General features: G+C 37.5%; 5 protein-coding genes across 7 annotated transcripts in view; 3 read left to right on the forward strand and 2 right to left on the reverse strand.

Annotated features, from left to right (window-relative positions):
* The first annotated feature begins 64 nt into the window (after positions 1 to 64).
* On the forward strand, positions 65 to 945 carry LOC124640161. The gene has a single exon (XM_047177834.1). It carries the CDS (start codon positions 205 to 207, stop codon positions 856 to 858), a length of 654 nt encoding a protein of 217 aa, XP_047033790.1. The 5' UTR covers positions 65 to 204; the 3' UTR covers positions 859 to 945.
* A 58-nt stretch (positions 946 to 1,003) lies between these two features.
* Positions 1,004 to 2,113, reverse strand: LOC124640172 (39S ribosomal protein L30, mitochondrial). The gene is made up of 3 exons (XM_047177844.1): positions 1,915 to 2,113; positions 1,559 to 1,685; positions 1,004 to 1,364 (listed from the first exon to the last, which is right to left on the reverse strand). Exons 1-3 carry the CDS (start codon positions 2,025 to 2,027, stop codon positions 1,062 to 1,064), a joined length of 543 nt encoding a protein of 180 aa, XP_047033800.1. The 5' UTR covers positions 2,028 to 2,113; the 3' UTR covers positions 1,004 to 1,061.
* A 779-nt stretch (positions 2,114 to 2,892) lies between these two features.
* On the forward strand, positions 2,893 to 5,928 carry LOC124640154. The gene is made up of 5 exons (XM_047177821.1): positions 2,893 to 4,687; positions 4,773 to 4,833; positions 4,912 to 5,042; positions 5,369 to 5,583; positions 5,876 to 5,928. Exons 1-5 carry the CDS (start codon positions 3,105 to 3,107, stop codon positions 5,926 to 5,928), a joined length of 2,043 nt encoding a protein of 680 aa, XP_047033777.1. The 5' UTR covers positions 2,893 to 3,104.
* Positions 5,929 to 7,672: 1,744 nt separating this feature from the next.
* On the forward strand, positions 7,673 to 11,134 carry LOC124636939. Its single transcript, XM_047173232.1, has 5 exons — positions 7,673 to 9,455; positions 9,541 to 9,601; positions 9,680 to 9,810; positions 10,137 to 10,351; positions 10,644 to 11,134. Exons 1-5 carry the CDS (start codon positions 7,873 to 7,875, stop codon positions 10,733 to 10,735), a joined length of 2,082 nt encoding a protein of 693 aa, XP_047029188.1. The 5' UTR covers positions 7,673 to 7,872; the 3' UTR covers positions 10,736 to 11,134.
* LOC124636924 (GTPase-activating Rap/Ran-GAP domain-like protein 3) overlaps positions 10,921 to 21,579 on the reverse strand; it is a 113,542-nt gene continuing 102,883 nt past the window's right edge. Inside the window, exons 7-24 of one of the 3 annotated variants that reach the window (XM_047173211.1) lie at positions 21,372 to 21,498; positions 21,200 to 21,298; positions 20,825 to 20,928; positions 19,714 to 19,819; positions 19,328 to 19,467; positions 19,041 to 19,160; positions 16,898 to 17,057; positions 16,564 to 16,704; positions 16,050 to 16,316; positions 15,853 to 15,962; positions 15,649 to 15,762; positions 15,459 to 15,570; positions 15,293 to 15,382; positions 15,029 to 15,150; positions 13,942 to 14,093; positions 13,584 to 13,729; positions 13,215 to 13,341; positions 10,921 to 13,131 (exon numbers count right to left, since the gene is read on the reverse strand). In XM_047173211.1, coding sequence (XP_047029167.1) covers positions 13,050 to 13,131; positions 13,215 to 13,341; positions 13,584 to 13,729; positions 13,942 to 14,093; positions 15,029 to 15,150; positions 15,293 to 15,382; positions 15,459 to 15,570; positions 15,649 to 15,762; positions 15,853 to 15,962; positions 16,050 to 16,316; positions 16,564 to 16,704; positions 16,898 to 17,057; positions 19,041 to 19,160; positions 19,328 to 19,467; positions 19,714 to 19,819; positions 20,825 to 20,928; positions 21,200 to 21,298; positions 21,372 to 21,498 — 2,319 coding nt within the window. In that variant the 3' untranslated portion in view covers positions 10,921 to 13,049. Of the gene's footprint in view, positions 13,132 to 13,214; positions 13,342 to 13,583; positions 13,730 to 13,941; positions 14,094 to 15,028; positions 15,151 to 15,292; positions 15,383 to 15,458; positions 15,571 to 15,648; positions 15,763 to 15,852; positions 15,963 to 16,049; positions 16,317 to 16,563; positions 16,705 to 16,897; positions 17,058 to 19,037; positions 19,161 to 19,327; positions 19,468 to 19,713; positions 19,820 to 20,824; positions 20,929 to 21,199; positions 21,299 to 21,371; positions 21,499 to 21,579 lie in introns of all 3 variants that reach the window. The other 2 variants (XM_047173220.1, XM_047173201.1) reach the window with 2 other exon arrangements.

The following is a 21,579-nucleotide window of genomic DNA, read 5'->3' on the forward strand; positions in this document are numbered from 1 at the left end:
GCAGGTGTTTTTGAACGCAAGATCTTTTGACAGAATTTTAGAATCAGCTGTGATTGTCAATGTCATACTTTTGTATATAACCTAACCTCAAACGTATGGGAAATAACATACTGTATTGATATGACATTATTATGAGTGAATAGAAGACTATTGTTGAATGTAAAAGTATTAATTCGCAAGTCAGTAGATTAACTTCAAGCAAAAATGAATTGCTTACGATTGCTACGACTAGCCGAACGGCAACAATTTAAAGTGTTTCAGACAACTTCTGTGAGATGTGTCTCAAATCATCCTATGCGCTTCATGGAGACTCAAAACTTATGGAGGGAAAGGGACGGTGTCTCTAAACGATGGCAGCTGATATATAAGGCTCCTATGGACGGAGCCATGAAATACGCTTCCACATACTTAACGTTGTCAACAGCTATAGTTGCTGCTAGTTCAATGTATTACGGAGCTTTCGTTTTTGACTTAGCCGATATGTCCAAACCCGTAGTGATTGGAGACGATGTGATAATCGCCAACTCTCCTGTAGAGTGTTTCATTTACCTTGGGACATTTATTGCATTAAATATTGCTGTAAAAACATTAATATCCAAATATGTGCTTAGGCTATACCAAGACGGTGATGAATATCTAGCAGTGTTTAGAGGGCACTTCTTCAACTCAATAAGTATTCATAAATTCCATTTGAAGGATTTTAAGAAATTAAAGCCTACATTTGTAGTTTCATGGGGTGATGCCAGGTTTGGTTTGGGTAACAAACATGGAATATTGTTGGAGAACTACTTCAAGACTCCAGAACATTTCAACTACTTGTTAAACAAGAAGAGCGCTGATAAACCTGATCTTGACTGAATTGCTGTTTTTTCTGTAGTATAATACTATTTTTTTTAAGTTTAAAAACAAATTATGAGTTAGCTAATAAAAAATGATTTTATAACACTTGTTTGTTTTGTTTTCCTGTAAATATAATGTAAGGGTTTTAGAATGAAATTCAAGATTGTAATACATATAAGTTTAATATACCTGCTAAGTAACTAATCTACATTGTTATTAAGTTAAAATCCTCCAGTAAATGCATTATTCCATCTGTATCTTGAATCCTTCTTTAATGTTTCAGAGTTCATTTTCTTTTCACTGTTTTCAAATTGTTCTAATGCTTCAATTTGTTCGGCCTTTGGTTCCAACTTCTTAGTGACCAAACATTGGCCATTTTCCTTTACAACTGTATAGTTGATATCATCCTTAGTAGGCTCTCCATATGGGAATACTATTGGTGTTATTTTCACTAAATGCTTAACTTTCCAAAGCTTTGAGTTCACCTCAGGTATGTTCTTCACTATAGCTACTCTATTTTCACACTGAAATTGAAAATTTGATCAATTATTTTCATAGCTAATATCACAGCTTTTGGTCAGTGGGTTGTCTTAGGGGCGGACATGTTTAAAGAAATTAGTAAATGAAGAATGATTAACTTATATTATTCTTTATAATGAATAAATGAATGCCTTGCTGCAAGTTTGTAACTTATATAGATGGTGAGTTTTCTACTTACACCTTCCAAAATGTGCATCTCTTTGAGTATATCTTTAAGCCAGTATGGCTGGTGTCTGGACGATTTAACACGTTCGACTCTGAATAACTTTGATGGTGTGTGTTCAGGATCTTTGTGGTCTGGATCTCTGGAAATGAGTTTAATTGAATTGATTGATATAAAAAATGATTTATGAAATAAGTAGTGCTAGCATAAACTCAAACTCAAAATCGTTTATTCAAATTAGGCTGATAAATCAGCACTTTTCGAACGTCAAAAACAAAAGACAGCCCCCAAAACGCCCGCCCTTCACCACTTCCTGTGTTTTTGCTGGGAAGAAGTGGCGCAACAAACTCCCCAGCAACATAATTTATTACCTTGGGTAGTACACTATGCCACCTGGATAACGAATTCCCCCTGGCGCTTTGTATCCTTTCGGTCTCGTTACCGAAATCAAAGGGTTGAACACTTTTAGCAGTTGCCTATTCATTTTTTATTCAATTAAATCCAAATATGATTTAACCTCAAAATAGGCGCAGTCTGACAGTTAAAATGAAAACAAGTTTGACGTTTGTAATTTTGTTGCCAAGCTATATAGCTACAGCCTGCTATAAACAGCTAGGTCTTTTTTGTACTTGGTATTTTTTCTAAAGAAAACAAGAACTGTTTGTTAACATATAACAAGAAATTGTTTTGTTTCTGTTTACGTTTCATATAAATACTATTGAAATATTTTTTTAAACATGTCAAAAACCGGATTTCTTTAATTTTTAACTTATGCCTACTCCATGAAGTTGGTAATGTTGGTATTCGTTAATCTGATGCTACGTTCAGACGCGCGCCGCGCAGCCCGGCGGGCTGCCTGGCGGGCAGCGCGGCGTGCAGCCCGTCGCGGGCAAGCGGACATTCAAGCTGTTTACACGCGCGCCGTCGTGTCAGTCAGTGCAAGAATGGCGAGCAGCGAGGATCTTGGTGTTGTTGCTGTCATAGCCTTTGGATTAACTTATTTTTATTGGAAAAAGAATCAAAATGATGAACGACGTTAACCATTCCGTCATGTTGTAATCTCCAATCGTAGCGACTTTCTTAGAACGTTTAATCGTCACGAAAGCGCAGGAGAGACTGACTGCCCGCGCGCGTGTAAACAGTCGCCGGGCGCCCGCACATTCATCCTTTGAACTTTGCCAAAAAACCGACACTCGCCCGGTTCGCGGCATTCACGGGCACGGGCGCGTTCACGGGCTCGGGCGTACCGTTTACACGCTCGTGAACGTGACTGTGCCCGTTGAATGTCGATTTGAACGCGCGCGTGTGAACGTACCATGAGAGTTTACAAAAAAAAAAAAATGTTAATGTCAAAGAACTCCTGACAGAAAGTGACGAGTATTTTCAAAACTTTGTTGTGCACTTTATTTTAGTATACTTGTGATTTGTTTGTCATAATTTTAAAGATATTTTATAATATTCTTGTCTTCAAAATGTTAAGCGATCACGTCTGATGTTTTTTTAAAGACCATATCGTAGTTTGTCTTGGGTTGACCGACATAATTCAGAGCCACGGACATAAATGAAGAAAGTTCGGTTCGAGAGTCCTGTGAAAGTTTTAAAACCTATCAATATGAACGACCGTGAATGCCATTCACCTCGTCCTATGATAGACAGACAGTTGCCTTATAACCGTCATGCAAACTTGCCTAACTTCTATAGTCAACCGAAAGTTTTGCCATACAGTGACGATCCTATGCAACTGTTCGAGAGCAGCAACGGTTCTCCGTATCCAATGATGAACAAAACACCATTGCCGGGTTATCAGAAGGGTCCAGACTGGTCACCGTCTAATGACTTAGAATTAAGTTTGCTTGATGCGTCCTACCATGAGCCACGAATGCCTACATTTTGTAGGTCTATCCTCAAGCCTGCAGACATTAATAGCAATCAAAACAGTGTTAAAGATGTTGTTCAAGTTAATACACCGCCCCAGACTTCTACAACTAGGGATAATTCAGTGAAACCACCAAATATTCTCATTAAAGACAATGATTTCTTTATTAAAAGGGATAATTTAGACAAATTTCATTTAGATATGAATCCAATACAGAAGCAATTCAATAAGCTAAGTCTAGACAAGGAAAATAACCCATTTGTAAAGAAGTCTGAAATGGTGCAAATGGCAGCAATTAAACCCACAGAAAATATTAATCAAGCTCTCTCACAGCCTACTGGTTTTGGTAATGAGGATTGTAGATGTCATCATTGCATTAAAAAAGTTGCTACTCCGAGTTATATCACAAACACACCGGCTGTTCATAACTTAGCTCATTGTGAGCCCAAATTTCCAGTACAAAATGTTACAAGACATAGTCATTGCCCTTGCAGTTTACCACCACAGCCTAACAGATGTTCATGTTGTAACAACACTCCTGCTCCTAGACAATGCCAACACAACATGTGTGGTGGAGACCAAGCAACCAGCCCAAAAATGAATGCTGTTGATAAAAAGACATGGGCCATTGAAAAATATGAGCAAGGCCAGAATTCCGATTCTATGCAGGTTGAAAAACAAACCAATATCTCTAAGGAGAAAAGGGAACCAACTGTATCTGATCTTTTCAAGATTATTAAGCTTCAGAATGAGCAATTACAATTGCTGCAAGAGAAAGTAGACAAGTTCATCTCATCTAGTCAGCAAACACAAGTACCTGCTCAAAGCCATTTAACAAATCATGTAGCTATTGAGACAGTTGGTAAGGAACAGCATAAAATATCAATAGGAGTCATGACCAGCTTTGAAATGGTTAGAACTTCCACAGTTATCAATAAAGAGGTTGTGAAAACAAATGAAAATGCTCAAATACAATGCAACAGGTCCCAAATTAGTATAAAAGAGGTTGTATCCAAAGGCCAAACTGCTAATCCAAACTTCTTGGATGGTATTGCACCTGTGGGTGAAACTATGCGAGCAGAGTTTGAAGCTGAAGGAAATGCTTTGGTAAATGCTGCAAAGAATGGTGGTGTACTCCAACCAGCTGGTATGAATGAAGAGAAAACATTAAATGAAATGAGCCTGTATGATGTACAAATAGATAATGCTACTACACCACTCATGTCACCTGAACAGAGTTTATATTTGGACATAAGAGACTACAGCGAGTAAGTTTATCTTCAGGACAAAAAAAATAAATGTTTAAGAATGTTATAGTAGTGCTATAAATAATAATATTTTTATCATTTCCAGTTCAGACACAGGCAGTGATGACCAATCCAATGTTGGGTGGACTTATTACAATAAAGTTATGGTAATATCATTACTTATTTTATTCACTACTTGAAATTATTCATACCTATTTATCCAATTGTTTAAATGAAATTTCCAGACTCATGTGAATGGTATGTTGCAAGACTCGGATATGCCTTCGTCAGCCAGTGCCCTGTACAGGAACACTCGACAACAGATGCAGACTGTACAAATGCAAATTGACAAGACCAATGTTAGTGTTACTAAAAGGTAAATAAAATCCATTAATTTATTTTGCATTACATTTATTTTACATTTATTTTGTTTTACATGCAACTTGAGAACCCTTCCAGTGAATCAGGCGGTGTATTTTTTCTATTATTATTATTTTATAGATTGTAATTATCTAACATAGGTTAAGTTGTTTTTTGTTACTAACATTTTATGGGCCTTGGCGCCTGAATATAAAAGATTTTTATTTTTATTTTTATTTTTTTTTTATTTTTTTTTTTTTTTTTTTATTTATTTTTAACTTCAATGGAATTTATAGGAATATGTTTTGTGATTTGTCTTAAGCCAATAATGTGTTATTATAGGGTGAAGTTTGGAGACGATCCTCTCGGTCTGCATCAACCGCATATCTACGCGTCCACTGACACCAGTTTGAAGATGAACCAACTAGCAGCCAAGTACCTGAAGAACGGGCCAGTGGCGGCGCCACAACGGCCAGCGGTGGCCTCGAGGCCTCCTATGCCGATTGACATGTCCTTTGCTACTAAGAACTATATGGAAAGGCATAAATTGTTGCAAGGTGTGTATCTTTATAATATAGCTGATTAGATTCTGCATATAAACTAGACTACACAAATTTTGAAAAACAATTCTATGGTTTTTTCGTTTTTAATCGTCTTTTATTATAATTATTTATCACATTATGATTGTGTAATTGAGGGAATTCGGATACATATTTAAAAGTATACAGTGGTAGTACAGGTATCTGTGGAGATCTAAGGGGCCTATGTTCAGCAGTGGACATCCTATGGCTGAGATGATGATGATGATTTAAAAGTATTGTAAAAATGATGAGCTATTTTTATTTTCAGGTGTACAACCGCCACCAAAATCGACGTCGCCAGGTGAGATGCCCAGGTTCTAATGCTTCAATTTGTTCGGCCTTTGGTTCCAACTTCTTAGTGACCAAACATTGGCCATTTTCCTTTACAACTGTATAGTTGATATCATCCTTAGTAGGCTCTCCATATGGGAATACTATTGGTGTTATTTTCACTAAATGCTTAACTTTCCAAAGCTTTGAGTTCACCTCAGGTATGTTCTTCACTATAGCTACTCTATTTTCACACTGAAATTGAAAATTTGATCAATTATTTTCATAGCTAATATCACAGCTTTTGGTCAGTGGGTTGTCTTAGGGGCGGACATGTTTAAAGAAATTAGTAAATGAAGAATGATTAACTTATATTATTCTTTATAATGAATAAATGAATGCCTTGCTGCAAGTTTGTAACTTATATAGATGGTGAGTTTTCTACTTACACCTTCCAAAATGTGCATCTCTTTGAGTATATCTTTAAGCCAGTATGGCTGGTGTCTGGACGATTTAACACGTTCGACTCTGAATAACTTTGATGGTGTGTGTTCAGGATCTTTGTGGTCTGGATCTCTGGAAATGAGTTTAATTGAATTGATTGATATAAAAAATGATTTATGAAATAAGTAGTGCTAGCATAAACTCAAACTCAAAATCGTTTATTCAAATTAGGCTGATAAATCAGCACTTTTCGAACGTCAAAAACAAAAGACAGCCCCCAAAACGCCCGCCCTTCACCACTTCCTGTGTTTTTGCTGGGAAGAAGTGGCGCAACAAACTCCCCAGCAACATAATTTATTACCTTGGGTAGTACACTATGCCACCTGGATAACGAATTCCCCCTGGCGCTTTGTATCCTTTCGGTCTCGTTACCGAAATCAAAGGGTTGAACACTTTTAGCAGTTGCCTATTCATTTTTTATTCAATTAAATCCAAATATGATTTAACCTCAAAATAGGCGCAGTCTGACAGTTAAAATGAAAACAAGTTTGACGTTTGTAATTTTGTTGCCAAGCTATATAGCTACAGCCTGCTATAAACAGCTAGGTCTTTTTTGTACTTGGTATTTTTTCTAAAGAAAACAAGAACTGTTTGTTAACATATAACAAGAAATTGTTTTGTTTCTGTTTACGTTTCATATAAATACTATTGAAATATTTTTTTAAACATGTCAAAAACCGGATTTCTTTAATTTTTAACTTATGCCTACTCCATGAAGTTGGTAATGTTGGTATTCGTTAATCTGATGCTACGTTCAGACGCGCGCCGCGCAGCCCGGCGGGCTGCCTGGCGGGCAGCGCGGCGTGCAGCCCGTCGCGGGCAAGCGGACATTCAAGCTGTTTACACGCGCGCCGTCGTGTCAGTCAGTGCAAGAATGGCGAGCAGCGAGGATCTTGGTGTTGTTGCTGTCATAGCCTTTGGATTAACTTATTTTTATTGGAAAAAGAATCAAAATGATGAACGACGTTAACCATTCCGTCATGTTGTAATCTCCAATCGTAGCGACTTTCTTAGAACGTTTAATCGTCACGAAAGCGCAGGAGAGACTGACTGCCCGCGCGCGTGTAAACAGTCGCCGGGCGCCCGCACATTCATCCTTTGAACTTTGCCAAAAAACCGACACTCGCCCGGTTCGCGGCATTCACGGGCACGGGCGCGTTCACGGGCTCGGGCGTACCGTTTACACGCTCGTGAACGTGACTGTGCCCGTTGAATGTCGATTTGAACGCGCGCGTGTGAACGTACCATGAGAGTTTACAAAAAAAAAAAAATGTTAATGTCAAAGAACTCCTGACAGAAAGTGACGAGTATTTTCAAAACTTTGTTGTGCACTTTATTTTAGTATACTTGTGATTTGTTTGTCATAATTTTAAAGATATTTTATAATATTCTTGTCTTCAAAATGTTAAGCGATCACGTCTGATGTTTTTTTAAAGACCATATCGTAGTTTGTCTTGGGTTGACCGACATAATTCAGAGCCACGGACATAAATGAAGAAAGTTCGGTTCGAGAGTCCTGTGAAAGTTTTAAAACCTATCAATATGAACGACCGTGAATGCCATTCACCTCGTCCTATGATAGACAGACAGTTGCCTTATAACCGTCATGCAAACTTGCCTAACTTCTATAGTCAACCGAAAGTTTTGCCATACAGTGACGATCCTATGCAACTGTTCGAGAGCAGCAACGGTTCTCCGTATCCAATGATGAACAAAACACCATTGCCGGGTTATCAGAAGGGTCCAGACTGGTCACCGTCTAATGACTTAGAATTAAGTTTGCTTGATGCGTCCTACCATGAGCCACGAATGCCTACATTTTGTAGGTCTATCCTCAAGCCTGCAGACATTAATAGCAATCAAAACAGTGTTAAAGATGTTGTTCAAGTTAATACACCGCCCCAGACTTCTACAACTAGGGATAATTCAGTGAAACCACCAAATATTCTCATTAAAGACAATGATTTCTTTATTAAAAGGGATAATTTAGACAAATTTCATTTAGATATGAATCCAATACAGAAGCAATTCAATAAGCTAAGTCTAGACAAGGAAAATAACCCATTTGTAAAGAAGTCTGAAATGGTGCAAATGGCAGCAATTAAACCCACAGAAAATATTAATCAAGCTCTCTCACAGCCTACTGGTTTTGGTAATGAGGATTGTAGATGTCATCATTGCATTAAAAAAGTTGCTACTCCGAGTTATATCACAAACACACCGGCTGTTCATAACTTAGCTCATTGTGAGCCCAAATTTCCAGTACAAAATGTTACAAGACATAGTCATTGCCCTTGCAGTTTACCACCACAGCCTAACAGATGTTCATGTTGTAACAACACTCCTGCTCCTAGACAATGCCAACACAACATGTGTGGTGGAGACCAAGCAACCAGCCCAAAAATGAATGCTGTTGATAAAAAGACATGGGCCATTGAAAAATATGAGCAAGGCCAGAATTCCGATTCTATGCAGGTTGAAAAACAAACCAATATCTCTAAGGAGAAAAGGGAACCAACTGTATCTGATCTTTTCAAGATTATTAAGCTTCAGAATGAGCAATTACAATTGCTGCAAGAGAAAGTAGACAAGTTCATCTCATCTAGTCAGCAAACACAAGTACCTGCTCAAAGCCATTTAACAAATCATGTAGCTATTGAGACAGTTGGTAAGGAACAGCATAAAATATCAATAGGAGTCATGACCAGCTTTGAAATGGTTAGAACTTCCACAGTTATCAATAAAGAGGTTGTGAAAACAAATGAAAATGCTCAAATACAATGCAACAGGTCCCAAATTAGTATAAAAGAGGTTGTATCCAAAGGCCAAACTGCTAATCCAAACTTCTTGGATGGTATTGCACCTGTGGGTGAAACTATGCGAGCAGAGTTTGAAGCTGAAGGAAATGCTTTGGTAAATGCTGCAAAGAATGGTGGTGTACTCCAACCAGCTGGTATGAATGAAGAGAAAACATTAAATGAAATGAGCCTGTATGATGTACAAATAGATAATGCTACTACACCACTCATGTCACCTGAACAGAGTTTATATTTGGACATAAGAGACTACAGCGAGTAAGTTTATCTTCAGGACAAAAAAAATAAATGTTTAAGAATGTTATAGTAGTGCTATAAATAATAATATTTTTATCATTTCCAGTTCAGACACAGGCAGTGATGACCAATCCAATGTTGGGTGGACTTATTACAATAAAGTTATGGTAATATCATTACTTATTTTATTCACTACTTGAAATTATTCATACCTATTTATCCAATTGTTTAAATGAAATTTCCAGACTCATGTGAATGGTATGTTGCAAGACTCGGATATGCCTTCGTCAGCCAGTGCCCTGTACAGGAACACTCGACAACAGATGCAGACTGTACAAATGCAAATTGACAAGACCAATGTTAGTGTTACTAAAAGGTAAATAAAATCCATTAATTTATTTTGCATTACATTTATTTTACATTTATTTTGTTTTACATGCAACTTGAGAACCCTTCCAGTGAATCAGGCGGTGTATTTTTTCTATTATTATTATTTTATAGATTGTAATTATCTAACATAGGTTAAGTTGTTTTTTGTTACTAACATTTTATGGGCCTTGGCGCCTGAATATAAAAGATTTTTATTTTTATTTTTATTTTTTTTTTATTTTTTTTTTTTTTTTTTTATTTATTTTTAACTTCAATGGAATTTATAGGAATATGTTTTGTGATTTGTCTTAAGCCAATAATGTGTTATTATAGGGTGAAGTTTGGAGACGATCCTCTCGGTCTGCATCAACCGCATATCTACGCGTCCACTGACACCAGTTTGAAGATGAACCAACTAGCAGCCAAGTACCTGAAGAACGGGCCAGTGGCGGCGCCACAACGGCCAGCGGTGGCCTCGAGGCCTCCTATGCCGATTGACATGTCCTTTGCTACTAAGAACTATATGGAAAGGCATAAATTGTTGCAAGGTGTGTATCTTTATAATATAGCTGATTAGATTCTGCATATAAACTAGACTACACAAATTTTGAAAAACAATTCTATGGTTTTTTCGTTTTTAATCGTCTTTTATTATAATTATTTATCACATTATGATTGTGTAATTGAGGGAATTCGGATACATATTTAAAAGTATACAGTGGTAGTACAGGTATCTGTGGAGATCTAAGGGGCCTATGTTCAGCAGTGGACATCCTATGGCTGAGATGATGATGATGATTTAAAAGTATTGTAAAAATGATGAGCTATTTTTATTTTCAGGTGTACAACCGCCACCAAAATCGACGTCGCCAGGTGAGATGCCCAGGTTTTTAGACATAACTGCTTTGAAACAGCAGCCCAAGTTTCTATGAACTTACAATTAATTATTGTAGTTATGAATTTTATTTTATTAATTAATATTTTAAGGAGCTAACTTTTATCATAATTTTAATATATTGTGTTTATTAGTTTGGACTAGATTTATGGATGACTTACTTAGCTATAATGTTAGGGGTATTTCAGGTATTTGTAGAGTGTAATAAATATATAAGACAGGTTCTGAACAGACATTTATTTTAAACCTCAGAGAAAATAACAGAGTAAAACCCTACATTATATAAGTAGGTATATTTGTTACTGGAACAGTTGTTTGTTAAATATATTACACTTATATTTGTTCAGTATCTCGGGTTTATTATGAATTATTATAATTAATTTACATTAATTTTGTCTACGTATATGATATAAACAATAAATTTAATTTCATACAATGTGCTATTTTAATTTTGTTTCACACAATATCACATTTTGTTGAAACAAGTGATTTAGGATTTTTCCGCATGCACATTAGTTGAAAATACGTCGTTTTACTAATACTGACGCTAAAATTATGTGCATTTAAAAGTATACATTTACCACGCACGCATTTTCATAACTAAATATCCAAATATATATTTTTCATTAATGTACATGCGACTTTTATACACTCATTCAAAATATATAAAGTTATTTAATAAACTTGTGAACTACTATAACATCATTATAACTTTTCTTTCAGAGGTATTCAAATATCTCTCACAGGCAATTGTACTTCCATAACTTTGGATACCGCAATAAAAATATTTATATGATACATCGAATCTGCTTATAATATTATATTTTCTATGGTCTTCGTAACTTTGACTATGTCGAAGAGGGAACTATAAACGGCGCAATTATAAACTGAGAAATATTATAAAAAATTACATTCATATTTAATTTGTTATTTACACTAATCTTTCAACATACATTGGGACACATACATTATCATTATAATATTTATGAAATAATTAAAACAATGATCTAGTTTGGATATTTCTTCATAGGTTACTAATGAAAGCTTACAAATATTTCATTTTCAATTGGACAAAACTTTATGACTACACATTGTACGCATATAAATTTAAATCTCACGTGGTATCAGCATTCATAATAATTCTTATGGTTTAAACTTATCGCTATCAGTTTGGTTCTTTTCTTTGGTAAGTAATATACATTTTCGCACGACATTGAAACATTCAACACACTACAAGATTGTCTGTAATACAAGTAAATAGGTAACTTTAATTAATACATTTGAAATGTTAACGCTACTGTTACTCTATGTACATTGAAGATAATTTGTATTAACACTTAAATAAGGTTTCAATTCTCTTGCATCGCAAAATATTACAGTTTTATACTATTAAGTCTAGAAAGATAACCAAATAATTGGATGGCACTTCTTTTCTGGTGTCAAATAGACTTTCGAGAGATATAATATAATCATTTCTTCAGAAATCGTTTAATCCTAAGAGAACTATTTTACATCACTTTTTTGTCTTACATGTTGAAGTCAAGTGACTAGAATATTATACATGAGATTCAGTATTTAATTAAGTAAGTATATATTATTTGAATTACATCGATATCTGTAGTTACACTGTACATTGTATATTTTTTGTAAAAATTCTTGCTAGGTCATAAAATTTCTTATCCAATAGTATTTAACATTGAACGATCATCTACATCGTAACTGTTAATTTTAATATAATTTTGTTTTACAGTATGTTTCCCTTATATTGAGCATATATTTTGTGCAGAGCAATTAATTAGTAATGTAGGTTTATTTAGACGATTCTTAATTTTCTTATTTCAATAGCAGGGAAGAGAATATAACTATTGTTATAGCATTCTTTCTGATATATATCTCAAATATTGCAACAATGATAGAATATTACAATTGTCAACGTAAAATAGCTTCATACTGATTTTCTCATACACTCTACTAGTAGGAAATATAGTTCTGTTCACTACACATCACCCATATTTGTTATATCACATCTTTGCCATTCAAAAGTATCCATCTAGTATCTACTCGTTCTATGGCTACAGGTAACGTGTCTACTTGAATTAAAATAGCTATTTTTAATTTTATCTAGACATTTAAAGTTGTTTGTACACGACATAACTTTAGGTGGAGCTCTCTACAGTGGTCCTAAGACTATATATTTGCGATTCAGAAAGTTCCGTCGTGTGCAGACAACTTTCCAACTCTTAATACCTTTAGGTACCTACGGTTGTATATCTACCTACTCATAATTTATAATTGTGCACCTGGTTCCGTATTCGATAACAAGCTACGAAGATTGGTTGTGTATTTGTCACTTATAAAGTTTCGTCGTCACCTCCTCCTCTTGATTTGCTGTCGAGTCTCAGTTCTGCTAGTCTCTGGCGAATGCTGTTTGGCCTGGAAATTAAATTGCAGGTTATAGATGTTTTAATCCCGTATATTTTTAGGGGATGTTTATAAGTCAATTTAATAGGCGTCACCTGTCTGAGAAATATGATGTGACCACTTGGTCGGCGGAGACGGACTGTCGCTGGTATGCTCCTGCACTCAGGTTGCTCTGAGGAATCTTGTAGATTCGTACACAGCGCCCGCTGTTTTCTGGTAGAACTGGAAATGATATTTACCATTTAAAGCAAATTTTCTGGAAACTATTCATTCGTTTCCAAAAGCCATTATCTTCCGAATAAATTCTAGGGATCAGTTTGTTTGTATACAAATCGGAGGTTTCAAATTGTCCCAATTGCAAACTTTATAATCCAGTTTTCTAATCTTAACTAATTGCCAACAGATAAAATTGAAGCTTCACAAACAAATTTATTGTAATATCCGTCTCATTATTCTGTACATACCTTGTGGAGAAGTGGGTGGTGATATGGGAGCCATCCTCGTCAGCGGTGGTCTGATATTCTCCTGTTCGGACGATATGGAGCTACTTCTGCTTGATGCCGAGTTATTCTCCGAAGGGGCGGTGCGATTGATATTGTAGGGGTCTCCTCTGTTGACAATAAATAACAACGCGTAAAATTTTGTTCTTCGACTGTATCCGTTCAAGAGTTTTTTTATTGTTTGTAGCTATTATTCTGTTGGTGTCTATTTTACACCTCCAAAAGTTGGACTTTCATCAATTTGGATACCCCTTGGCAACTTATCTCCCATTTTAAACGAAATGTGATTGACTAAGTTTCACGTATTCGTTCTAGGGCTTACCTGTCATGATTTTCATCTTCATCAAGGGAATAAGGTCCACACTGCTTGCTCATCTGTCGGACGAGCTCGTCGTGTAGACTGAGGCACGGATCTATCTCCCGACTCAAAGGCACGTATTCCGGTGCGCATGCCACGTAGAATATATCCTGAAACTTCAGTTGTGTCACTAAAGCAGGCTTTCTACTTTTTATCTCTTGGTAATCCAACCCATTATGCTCCCATTTGAAAAGGTTATTTCGAAAAAATATGTTAAAGCTTGTGGCACATTATAGCAGCACCGCAACAGCACGGCTCCACACCAGCATTTAAGTTGTCATTCAATTTAGAGCATTAAATCGTGTATATTATAATATATTTCGTAATGTCAATATGAAAAAGCCAACGGCGAGCAGTCAGCGTGCTTGCCGCTTCCACACAACTCGACTCGCCGCCCGCGTGCTGCAAGCGAGCGGACCTCATGCGTACAGCGCGCCAACGGCGTGCTAATTGCGCGCCGACTCCGAGCCGGCAGCGAAACAACGTCATTACGTCGTGTTCAATCATAACATCAATCATAATCGTCTTAAAATAATATTGAGTTTGCGGTGACAGCAAGCTTACACCTCGGGGCCGGCGCGCGGCCGGCGCGCTGTCGGCGAGCGGACGGCGCGCCGACGGCGAGCGGACAGCGCGTGGTTGGCGCGCTGGCAGCTAGCCGTAGTCTTAATTCGAGGCGACGCCGTGCTGCAGCCGTGCTATTGCGGTGCTGCTATAATGTGCCACAAGCTTAAGTTTATACGAATCTCGTCTAAATGGAGACCTAATCCCATCCTACGCAAACACAGTTAGACAAGAATTGTTATAACAAATGAAGCGAGATTTTATAAAGGCTGTGATTTTTTGGTCCTAATACGTTTCGTGCCAGACCTTCAGTTGGTTTAGGACGTCGATATGTGGGTACTAATGACGCTCCAAATGTTCGCAGAAACTGATATAAACCTTGAATTGCAAGTTCAAATTAAACAATGTTACATTGAACCGTTTCAGAGTATATCTGTTAAAAGCCTACTGCCTCGCTGTATTTCAAATTACGAATAGTAGTACTTACTCTTCGCCCGCAAAGCAATTTCAGTCCAGGTATGCAGGCTGCGTGTACTAGGGATCCATTAGCAACTAGTCGTATCTCTAATAAATCTTCGGCAAATGCCATAATGTAGGGGAAAGCACATACTGAAACAATATATTGACGTTTACTTACTGAAACAAGTTTTGGGGTACAAATCGAGTTTGATAGAGAGATGAGATGCAAATTGTATTTCGAAGTACCTACTATTAGGTTTTGGTTATAATGCCTATATTTTGTTGTCCTTACCTACTGCTGCAGGCACAGTTGTCCAATGAAAATCGTATTCAGTATCACTTTCTAGTCCTTTGCTCGTTAGTCTTTCAAAATGACACGTATCTGAAAGCAGTTTAAATTCAATAAATATTCTAAGTTCCTAAAATATTAACTTTGAATTTATGAGAATAGTGCTTACGATTATAACATAAAACAATTTGTCCGTCCCTCTCATCTCCTATACGTAAAGCGTTGACGAGAGTTCCACGACGCGGTCCGCTATCTTCAGAGTTCTCAGCTCTTTTTACAGCCTGTAAATTAACAAATTAGTAGCATTTATTGTTACTGGAGTCTTTTGCTATATTGATTTTAGAGAGTTCTGAATTTACCTGGCCAGTTCCAGATTCTAAAACTTCCCAGTGATGTTTGTATCCAACTACCATTATTCCTACTTCTCCGTCCATAAGTTTGATCAGTATGGGAGATTCGCTAAGTTGAATATCCTGTAATGAACGTTTCCAATGTTTAGGATTCGGATCATTGAAACCTTTCTTTTTAGTCGTACATAGATGCTTTTGCAGAATCGAACTTACTTTGATATGTGTGTACTCGAATCCCATCTCGTTGTCAGTCTTTGATTCTTCAATCATAATCATTACTCTTCTGCCAATTGCTACTGCTAATGTGGTTTTACCTCCTTCACCTGAAGACACGATTTCAATGACAATTTTTGAGGAACTTTAAAATTTTTCATATCAATCTTCGGCCTAGGTGGTGAATTGATACTTACCAGTTTCAAGCAGATCAAAATAATGCGCAGTCTTAGTCCGTGGCAGCCTCGCGTGCTTGCAGTCCTGCAGCGGCCGCATGGCCCAGGCCCCTGCACAGAGCTCCTGCACGGGCAGGGCGTACAGCCCCGCGCCCCCCGCGCCTCCCGTGGTGGACCCTCCGCCCGCCACCACCCGCGCACCCACGCGGAACAGACCCGCTCGCTCGCTCACTCTAGCAGCTCGTACGCAACCCTCCCATCTTAATACTACTCGAGTTGTTCCACTTTCTGCAAGTTTTCATAATTTTGTAGTTGTTGCCAAGAATTTTTGAAATTGCATGTGAGATAAGGCCTAAACGCACCTGATGGTTGATCTCTTTTTAAGGTCTACAGAGTTTAAAATAACCCGGTCGGTTGTTGTTACTACGTATTTGAATTATTCAGTGTTTCCCTTAATGATAAATCTAAGTGTGTGCCTTTGGATGGGTGTATGGACCTAATTATAACAGCTAAGTCAGTTGAAAAAAGTACCTACCTTCTAAAATGTACGTGTTGGAAGTGGTAGATAGCAATAGCCGTCCTTCAGCCAGTTGTTCCGCACAGACCGGCGTCGCCGGCAGCGGTGCAGCGCGCCACACCTTACCTTCCCAAGGGGCTCGCCGGGAACCGCCACATCCTGAATACGTTTATTGCGTTACAATAACAAGACTGTTTAGTGAAGTGGCACTGTATTCTCGCTTGACCAAAAATGTTATAAGATCTCTGGAAAGGTCTTTCAGTTCAGTACATGCTGACTTAATTGGAAGATTTAATTACAAAGAACTTTGCTACATAGCCCAACCTTTCAAATCAGATATCAGACTAGCTACCTGATGACACTAGACTAGTGGGTGCATCGCCACGCAACACAGCATCGAGTTTGAGCGCTTGTCCCACGTGCAAGAAGTGTTCAGTCCTAGCCGCGCCGGCGCCGCCCGCACCCGCGCCTCCAGACCACACGTCCGAGAGAGCTCGTCGAGATAGCATGGGCTGAAAATATCACTAAATTACTTAGAAGAACAGTCTACCAAAGCTGAATGCTCTAATGGTAAAAGGATGGAGAAGGATGTTAAAGAAGGTAAGGAATGTTCGCTGTTTGCCAGTTCAGAACGTGAAATACAAGAAAAAGGTTCTTCGGTTTTTGTCATGATTTGGAGCAATGAAGATCTGTCGTCGAAGGCTCGTCGCTTATTTTTGGGGTTAGGGTCTCATTTTCAATATGGAAGCATTCAACAGAATCTATGCCCCAGGCTAGTCGATCTTGGATCACAGGCGTGATGATAATGATATGAATATGATCTGGAAGTGAAAGAAAAACATTTTTTAGTTTTAAATGGAAGTAGGTAAGCATATCTAATTACTTGCGTAATGCTGATGTTAGTGAGGTAGTAAAATGAGCGTATAAGAAAATATAGAGTACAGAAACTGCATACAACGAAGTTATTCAAACTTATGAACCAAGTACAGCGTAAAGTTTCTCTATGTAGAAGCTTAAGTTCTTAAGCATACTACAAGCTTTGTTGCTTTGTTTATAACCTAACTAGAAGCCGCGCAAAATGTTCTAACAAATACTTGCAAGTGGGTAACGCATGTTTTCGATTACAAGCGCGTAGCATGAAACACTTAGGCATTGCATTTACCATAAATGTACCTAATATGACACGGTCTCTGTAGATATAGGCCATGGTTGTATGGCCACAGAAGAGAACATGATTCGTAATTTAAATTATCTGTGTTCTAATTAAGAAGATGAGTAAGGCATCGTTCACACCAAACGTATTGTCCGCCGCTGACTGTGAGCGCGCGTTACGCAGTTTATTGCTTTTCCATATATATTGAAATTGTCGTTCACACCGAACCGACTATACGCTGTTACGTCGTCTGTTGTAGCTGACTCTCAGTAGCCGATTATTTTACTACGCGACTATGCACGGCGGACGCGGATTGGCTACGCGGACGCAGTTGCCGAATAGCGCCGCTCCGCCGCGTACGCACCGCCGCTCCGCCGCGTCCGCACCGCCGCGCAGTGATGCCAGATTGGGGGGATTCCCCTCAAATTTGGGGGTATTTTCTGCCCACGGGGGATTTTTTGGGGGGAACAATCCTTTGGGGGGATCAGCGGGAAACTACACAAGAAACTGTAAGAATTTTCACTGTACATGAAATATTTTTATTGAGCCTAAGTTACTATGGACGTCTGACATTGTTCTTTTCGCAATTGTTTAAACGTGATTGATTTGATTATAATAAATAAGTGTTGATTACAGTACAAGTTGTTTTCCTCTTACCTTAAAGTAATTGTCAATCTTTCTTCTGGCTGAATAGCACGTCGATAATTAGTGTCCCTTTTATATAAACTTATACGTATTAAAGATAGTAACTCATCGAATGTTTTTGTATTTCTTGAACTTATTTGGATAAAGTCTATATTCGAAATATAAAGTATGAAATTGACCAAGAAAACATCTCTTCAAATTTAAGGGATGTACCCACAATCTCTTCTTTTTATTATTTTCGTCTTCCTCTAGAGCTTCGCAAATGGCAACTATCTGAATGCGCATCATTTAATTGAAATATCAGTAAACGTCCGATTTTTTTAAAAAATACACTAGTTTTATCGTATGGGAACCACGAGTGATCTCAGAGATCGTTTATAAAATACTACGAGCAACTTCAAATACTGAGCTCTTTTATGTGTAGAATAGTCGGCCGCTCAGCGTACGCATCTAGTGTGAACCTACACGAGCGTATTCTTTTGTTCACACATGTAGCGCATCGTACGCTATAGCCTATTGTCGGCTTGGTGAGTACGCGTACTGCAGATTGAGTCGACGTTCACACTGAGGCCGACTGTGAGTATACTCACAGTCAGCGGCGGACAATACGTTTGGTGTGAACAATCCCTAAGAAAAATGTTTTTAATTGAGGGAGTGTAAAAAGTTTTAAAGTCCGTGTCAAAGCGAAACTTACCACCTTGTGGTCGGAGCAGTGTTCCGCGTAGATGTCCCTTATTAGCGTGTCGAGGGTTCGTTGTCGTTTTAATGCAAATGTCGGCGTTTGGAAGGCCGCTTTCTCTCCATTCATTAATTTTACCTGAGAATTTTGAATTGTTATAAAATAATATAGTTCTTTGAGTAACGAATATTTTTTCATAAAATGATAAAAAAATTATTTAGGTTACGTTATCCGTAACCTATTGATGTTATAAATACGACTTCTTTCAGAACTGTTTCTCGTATAACATGATCACGTGAACTTACCAGTAAAAACTCCCTAAATAATTGTGGATCATTAAATATCGGCGGACAAGGTAAGGAAGGCCCAAATGGTGGCACTGTATCATCACTGTACACGCTTAACTTGTATCCTTCCTCTACTTCTGAAACGACTGCGAATATATCTGTTTTGTCTATAAGGAAAGTATCTTATATTATGTTAAACAGTTGTTCGAGCTCATAACCTACTATGTATTCACGAACAGAATTATAGGGTTATGTTTCAAACATCTTCTGTCACACAACAAAAACAATTTATTCAAAAATTCAAAAGCAAATATCCGAGGAACTGAAAATATCAAAACCGAGCTCCAGTAGAGAGCAATAAAAACATACATGGCGCATACTGAAAAATATTGATAAAAGGATACGTGTGAAATGGCTTTTGACGCACTGCGGATTAAAGGTATTGTGCACGGAGTCGTCTGTGAAAACTATGTTGACGATGTCATTGCCGATGTGGCGCTTCCTCTCGAGCTGCAATAAATACGTACAAAGTTGCAAGTTTGTTGCTTAACTGAATAGGATCCATAGTTAGAGGGAACCTGTTAGGCTACCGATACAAAACGGTTCGGCTCCAGTTTCCTAATTACTTTGAGCCGGAGTTCCGTTTGAAATTGCAGGTAGAACCTTACTGCAGAATAAACTTTGGGCTTTGGAGGTACCTACTACTGTTCGTTTGGATTGGATCTCTTTGTGTGGTGCTTGTGCATCGGTTTTGGTGAAAATGAGGACTTCGTCACCAATGTAAGTCATTGATACGACAGGAAAACTAGATTGCTGTTGCATTTGAGATAGGTAGTTTGTATGTTTACAAGCTATAAACTGTTTATCGGGTACATAAACCTCCTTTTAGAGTGGTGTTTCGTGGGTGCTCCCTGTGTCAAAATTATTTCTTACTTTTTGTTTGATTGGTACTTAGAACAAACCAACGATTATACTTAATCATTTTAGAGGTAGTAAGAAAATTCTTATGCCGCACTGCGACTAACGTAAGTTGTGTCACCTTTGGCCACGGCTTAAAGTCCTCAATTCGAAGTACTTAGCCAAGACTTAACCAAATTGAGATTGAAATTGGGTTATCTGCTTATAATAAGAATGAACTTTCTTAACATTATCCATTATGAACTTATAAATCTTTAAACACGATTTGCGGTAACTTAGAGAAAATATGTCAAAAAAATTAACGGCAAGGCTCTACATAGATTCAAAGTTGAATGGCCTAACTTAAGCTTGTTGATCAAAACAAGTTGTGCTGCGGTTTTTGACGTTTATTAGGTGACGCAGATTAAAGAAGAATTCTTATATAATATTTTGCATTATCATTAAGTAGGTCGGTAATGCGACATGACGGTAATATTTTTGAACATCTTAAACTTTGCCTCAATAGCAACTCGATCATTAAAATATTGTAATAATAGCAGACTTTGTTCCAAAAGCAATTAAGATAGTAACTTCTCGTCATAATTTTATGTTCCTTACCTGTTGCTTATTATCTTTGGAAAACGGCAGCATTGTAGAGACGTGAAACATAATTTCGTGTCCCTGATGCATCGTGTAAATTGAATGGCTGCCAGTCATGTCACCTGTTACAAAGAACACAATTTTACGAGGCTCTAAATAAAAGATGCAGTTTTTTTTTAATATGTTCAAGCTATATTTTAACTTTCTGTTACAAGGACTTTTGGATTTTCGATATAAACAAACAAACACAACACACACACTTCGTGTTTCGTATCTGAGAAGGAACCAACGCAATTCGTGAATCATATGTAGCCCCGGGCTCATAGAAAGAAACGTAACCTTCAGTTTGTTTATTGCGTAATAACTTGTACTAAATTGAAATATCACAGTTACCTTTGACGTCCAGCCCCCCTCGGAAACGGTTCCAACCCCGTAATCGAATTTTATCTCCCAAAAGTGAAATAAATCTGTCCCATTTCTCGTCGCCTTTCTCTGAAAGATTTCAACATTTAAATGTCCTTCGTTAGAAAGATATTTTGCTTTTAATATTCTGAAAGATATTTACCATTGGAAAGCATTTCGTCGTCAGTCTTTTGGCCGGGTTTCATTAGCATTACTCCTATCTTAAAATTTACAGAGCCTTCCTGCTCTTCCAGTAGCAGAACATCTTTTTGTAATTCGGCACATGTTATCTAAATGACAAATTGATTTTATTATTCATCAGAGGCACAGGAAACTTTAAGTCATGAACTCTTAATTAGGATCGAAACTTA

The sequence above is a fragment of the Helicoverpa zea genome, chromosome 2 (assembly GCF_022581195.2).
Source record: "Helicoverpa zea isolate HzStark_Cry1AcR chromosome 2, ilHelZeax1.1, whole genome shotgun sequence".
Classification (NCBI taxonomy): Eukaryota; Metazoa; Arthropoda; class Insecta; order Lepidoptera; family Noctuidae; genus Helicoverpa; species Helicoverpa zea.

Excerpts from the sequence above, each read along its gene's own strand:
- LOC124640161 (XM_047177834.1), top strand. The coding sequence starts at position 205 with ATGAATTGCTTACGATTGCTACGACTAGCCGAACGGCAACAATTTAAA.
- LOC124640154 (XM_047177821.1), top strand. The coding sequence starts at position 3,105 with ATGAAGAAAGTTCGGTTCGAGAGTCCTGTGAAAGTTTTAAAACCTATC. Across the intron at positions 4,688-4,772 it reads GACATAAGAGACTACAGCGA|TTCAGACACAGGCAGTGATG; the intron begins GTAAGTTTATCT and ends TATCATTTCCAG. Across the intron at positions 4,834-4,911 it reads CTTATTACAATAAAGTTATG|ACTCATGTGAATGGTATGTT; the intron begins GTAATATCATTA and ends TGAAATTTCCAG.
- LOC124640172 (XM_047177844.1), bottom strand. The coding sequence starts at position 2,027 with ATGAATAGGCAACTGCTAAAAGTGTTCAACCCTTTGATTTCGGTAACG. Across the intron at positions 1,686-1,914 it reads GGCATAGTGTACTACCCAAG|AGATCCAGACCACAAAGATC; the intron begins GTAATAAATTAT and ends ACTCATTTCCAG. Across the intron at positions 1,365-1,558 it reads AGATGCACATTTTGGAAGGT|TGTGAAAATAGAGTAGCTAT; the intron begins GTAAGTAGAAAA and ends TTTCAATTTCAG.
- LOC124636939 (XM_047173232.1), top strand. The coding sequence starts at position 7,873 with ATGAAGAAAGTTCGGTTCGAGAGTCCTGTGAAAGTTTTAAAACCTATC. Across the intron at positions 9,602-9,679 it reads CTTATTACAATAAAGTTATG|ACTCATGTGAATGGTATGTT; the intron begins GTAATATCATTA and ends TGAAATTTCCAG. Across the intron at positions 9,811-10,136 it reads AATGTTAGTGTTACTAAAAG|GGTGAAGTTTGGAGACGATC; the intron begins GTAAATAAAATC and ends GTGTTATTATAG.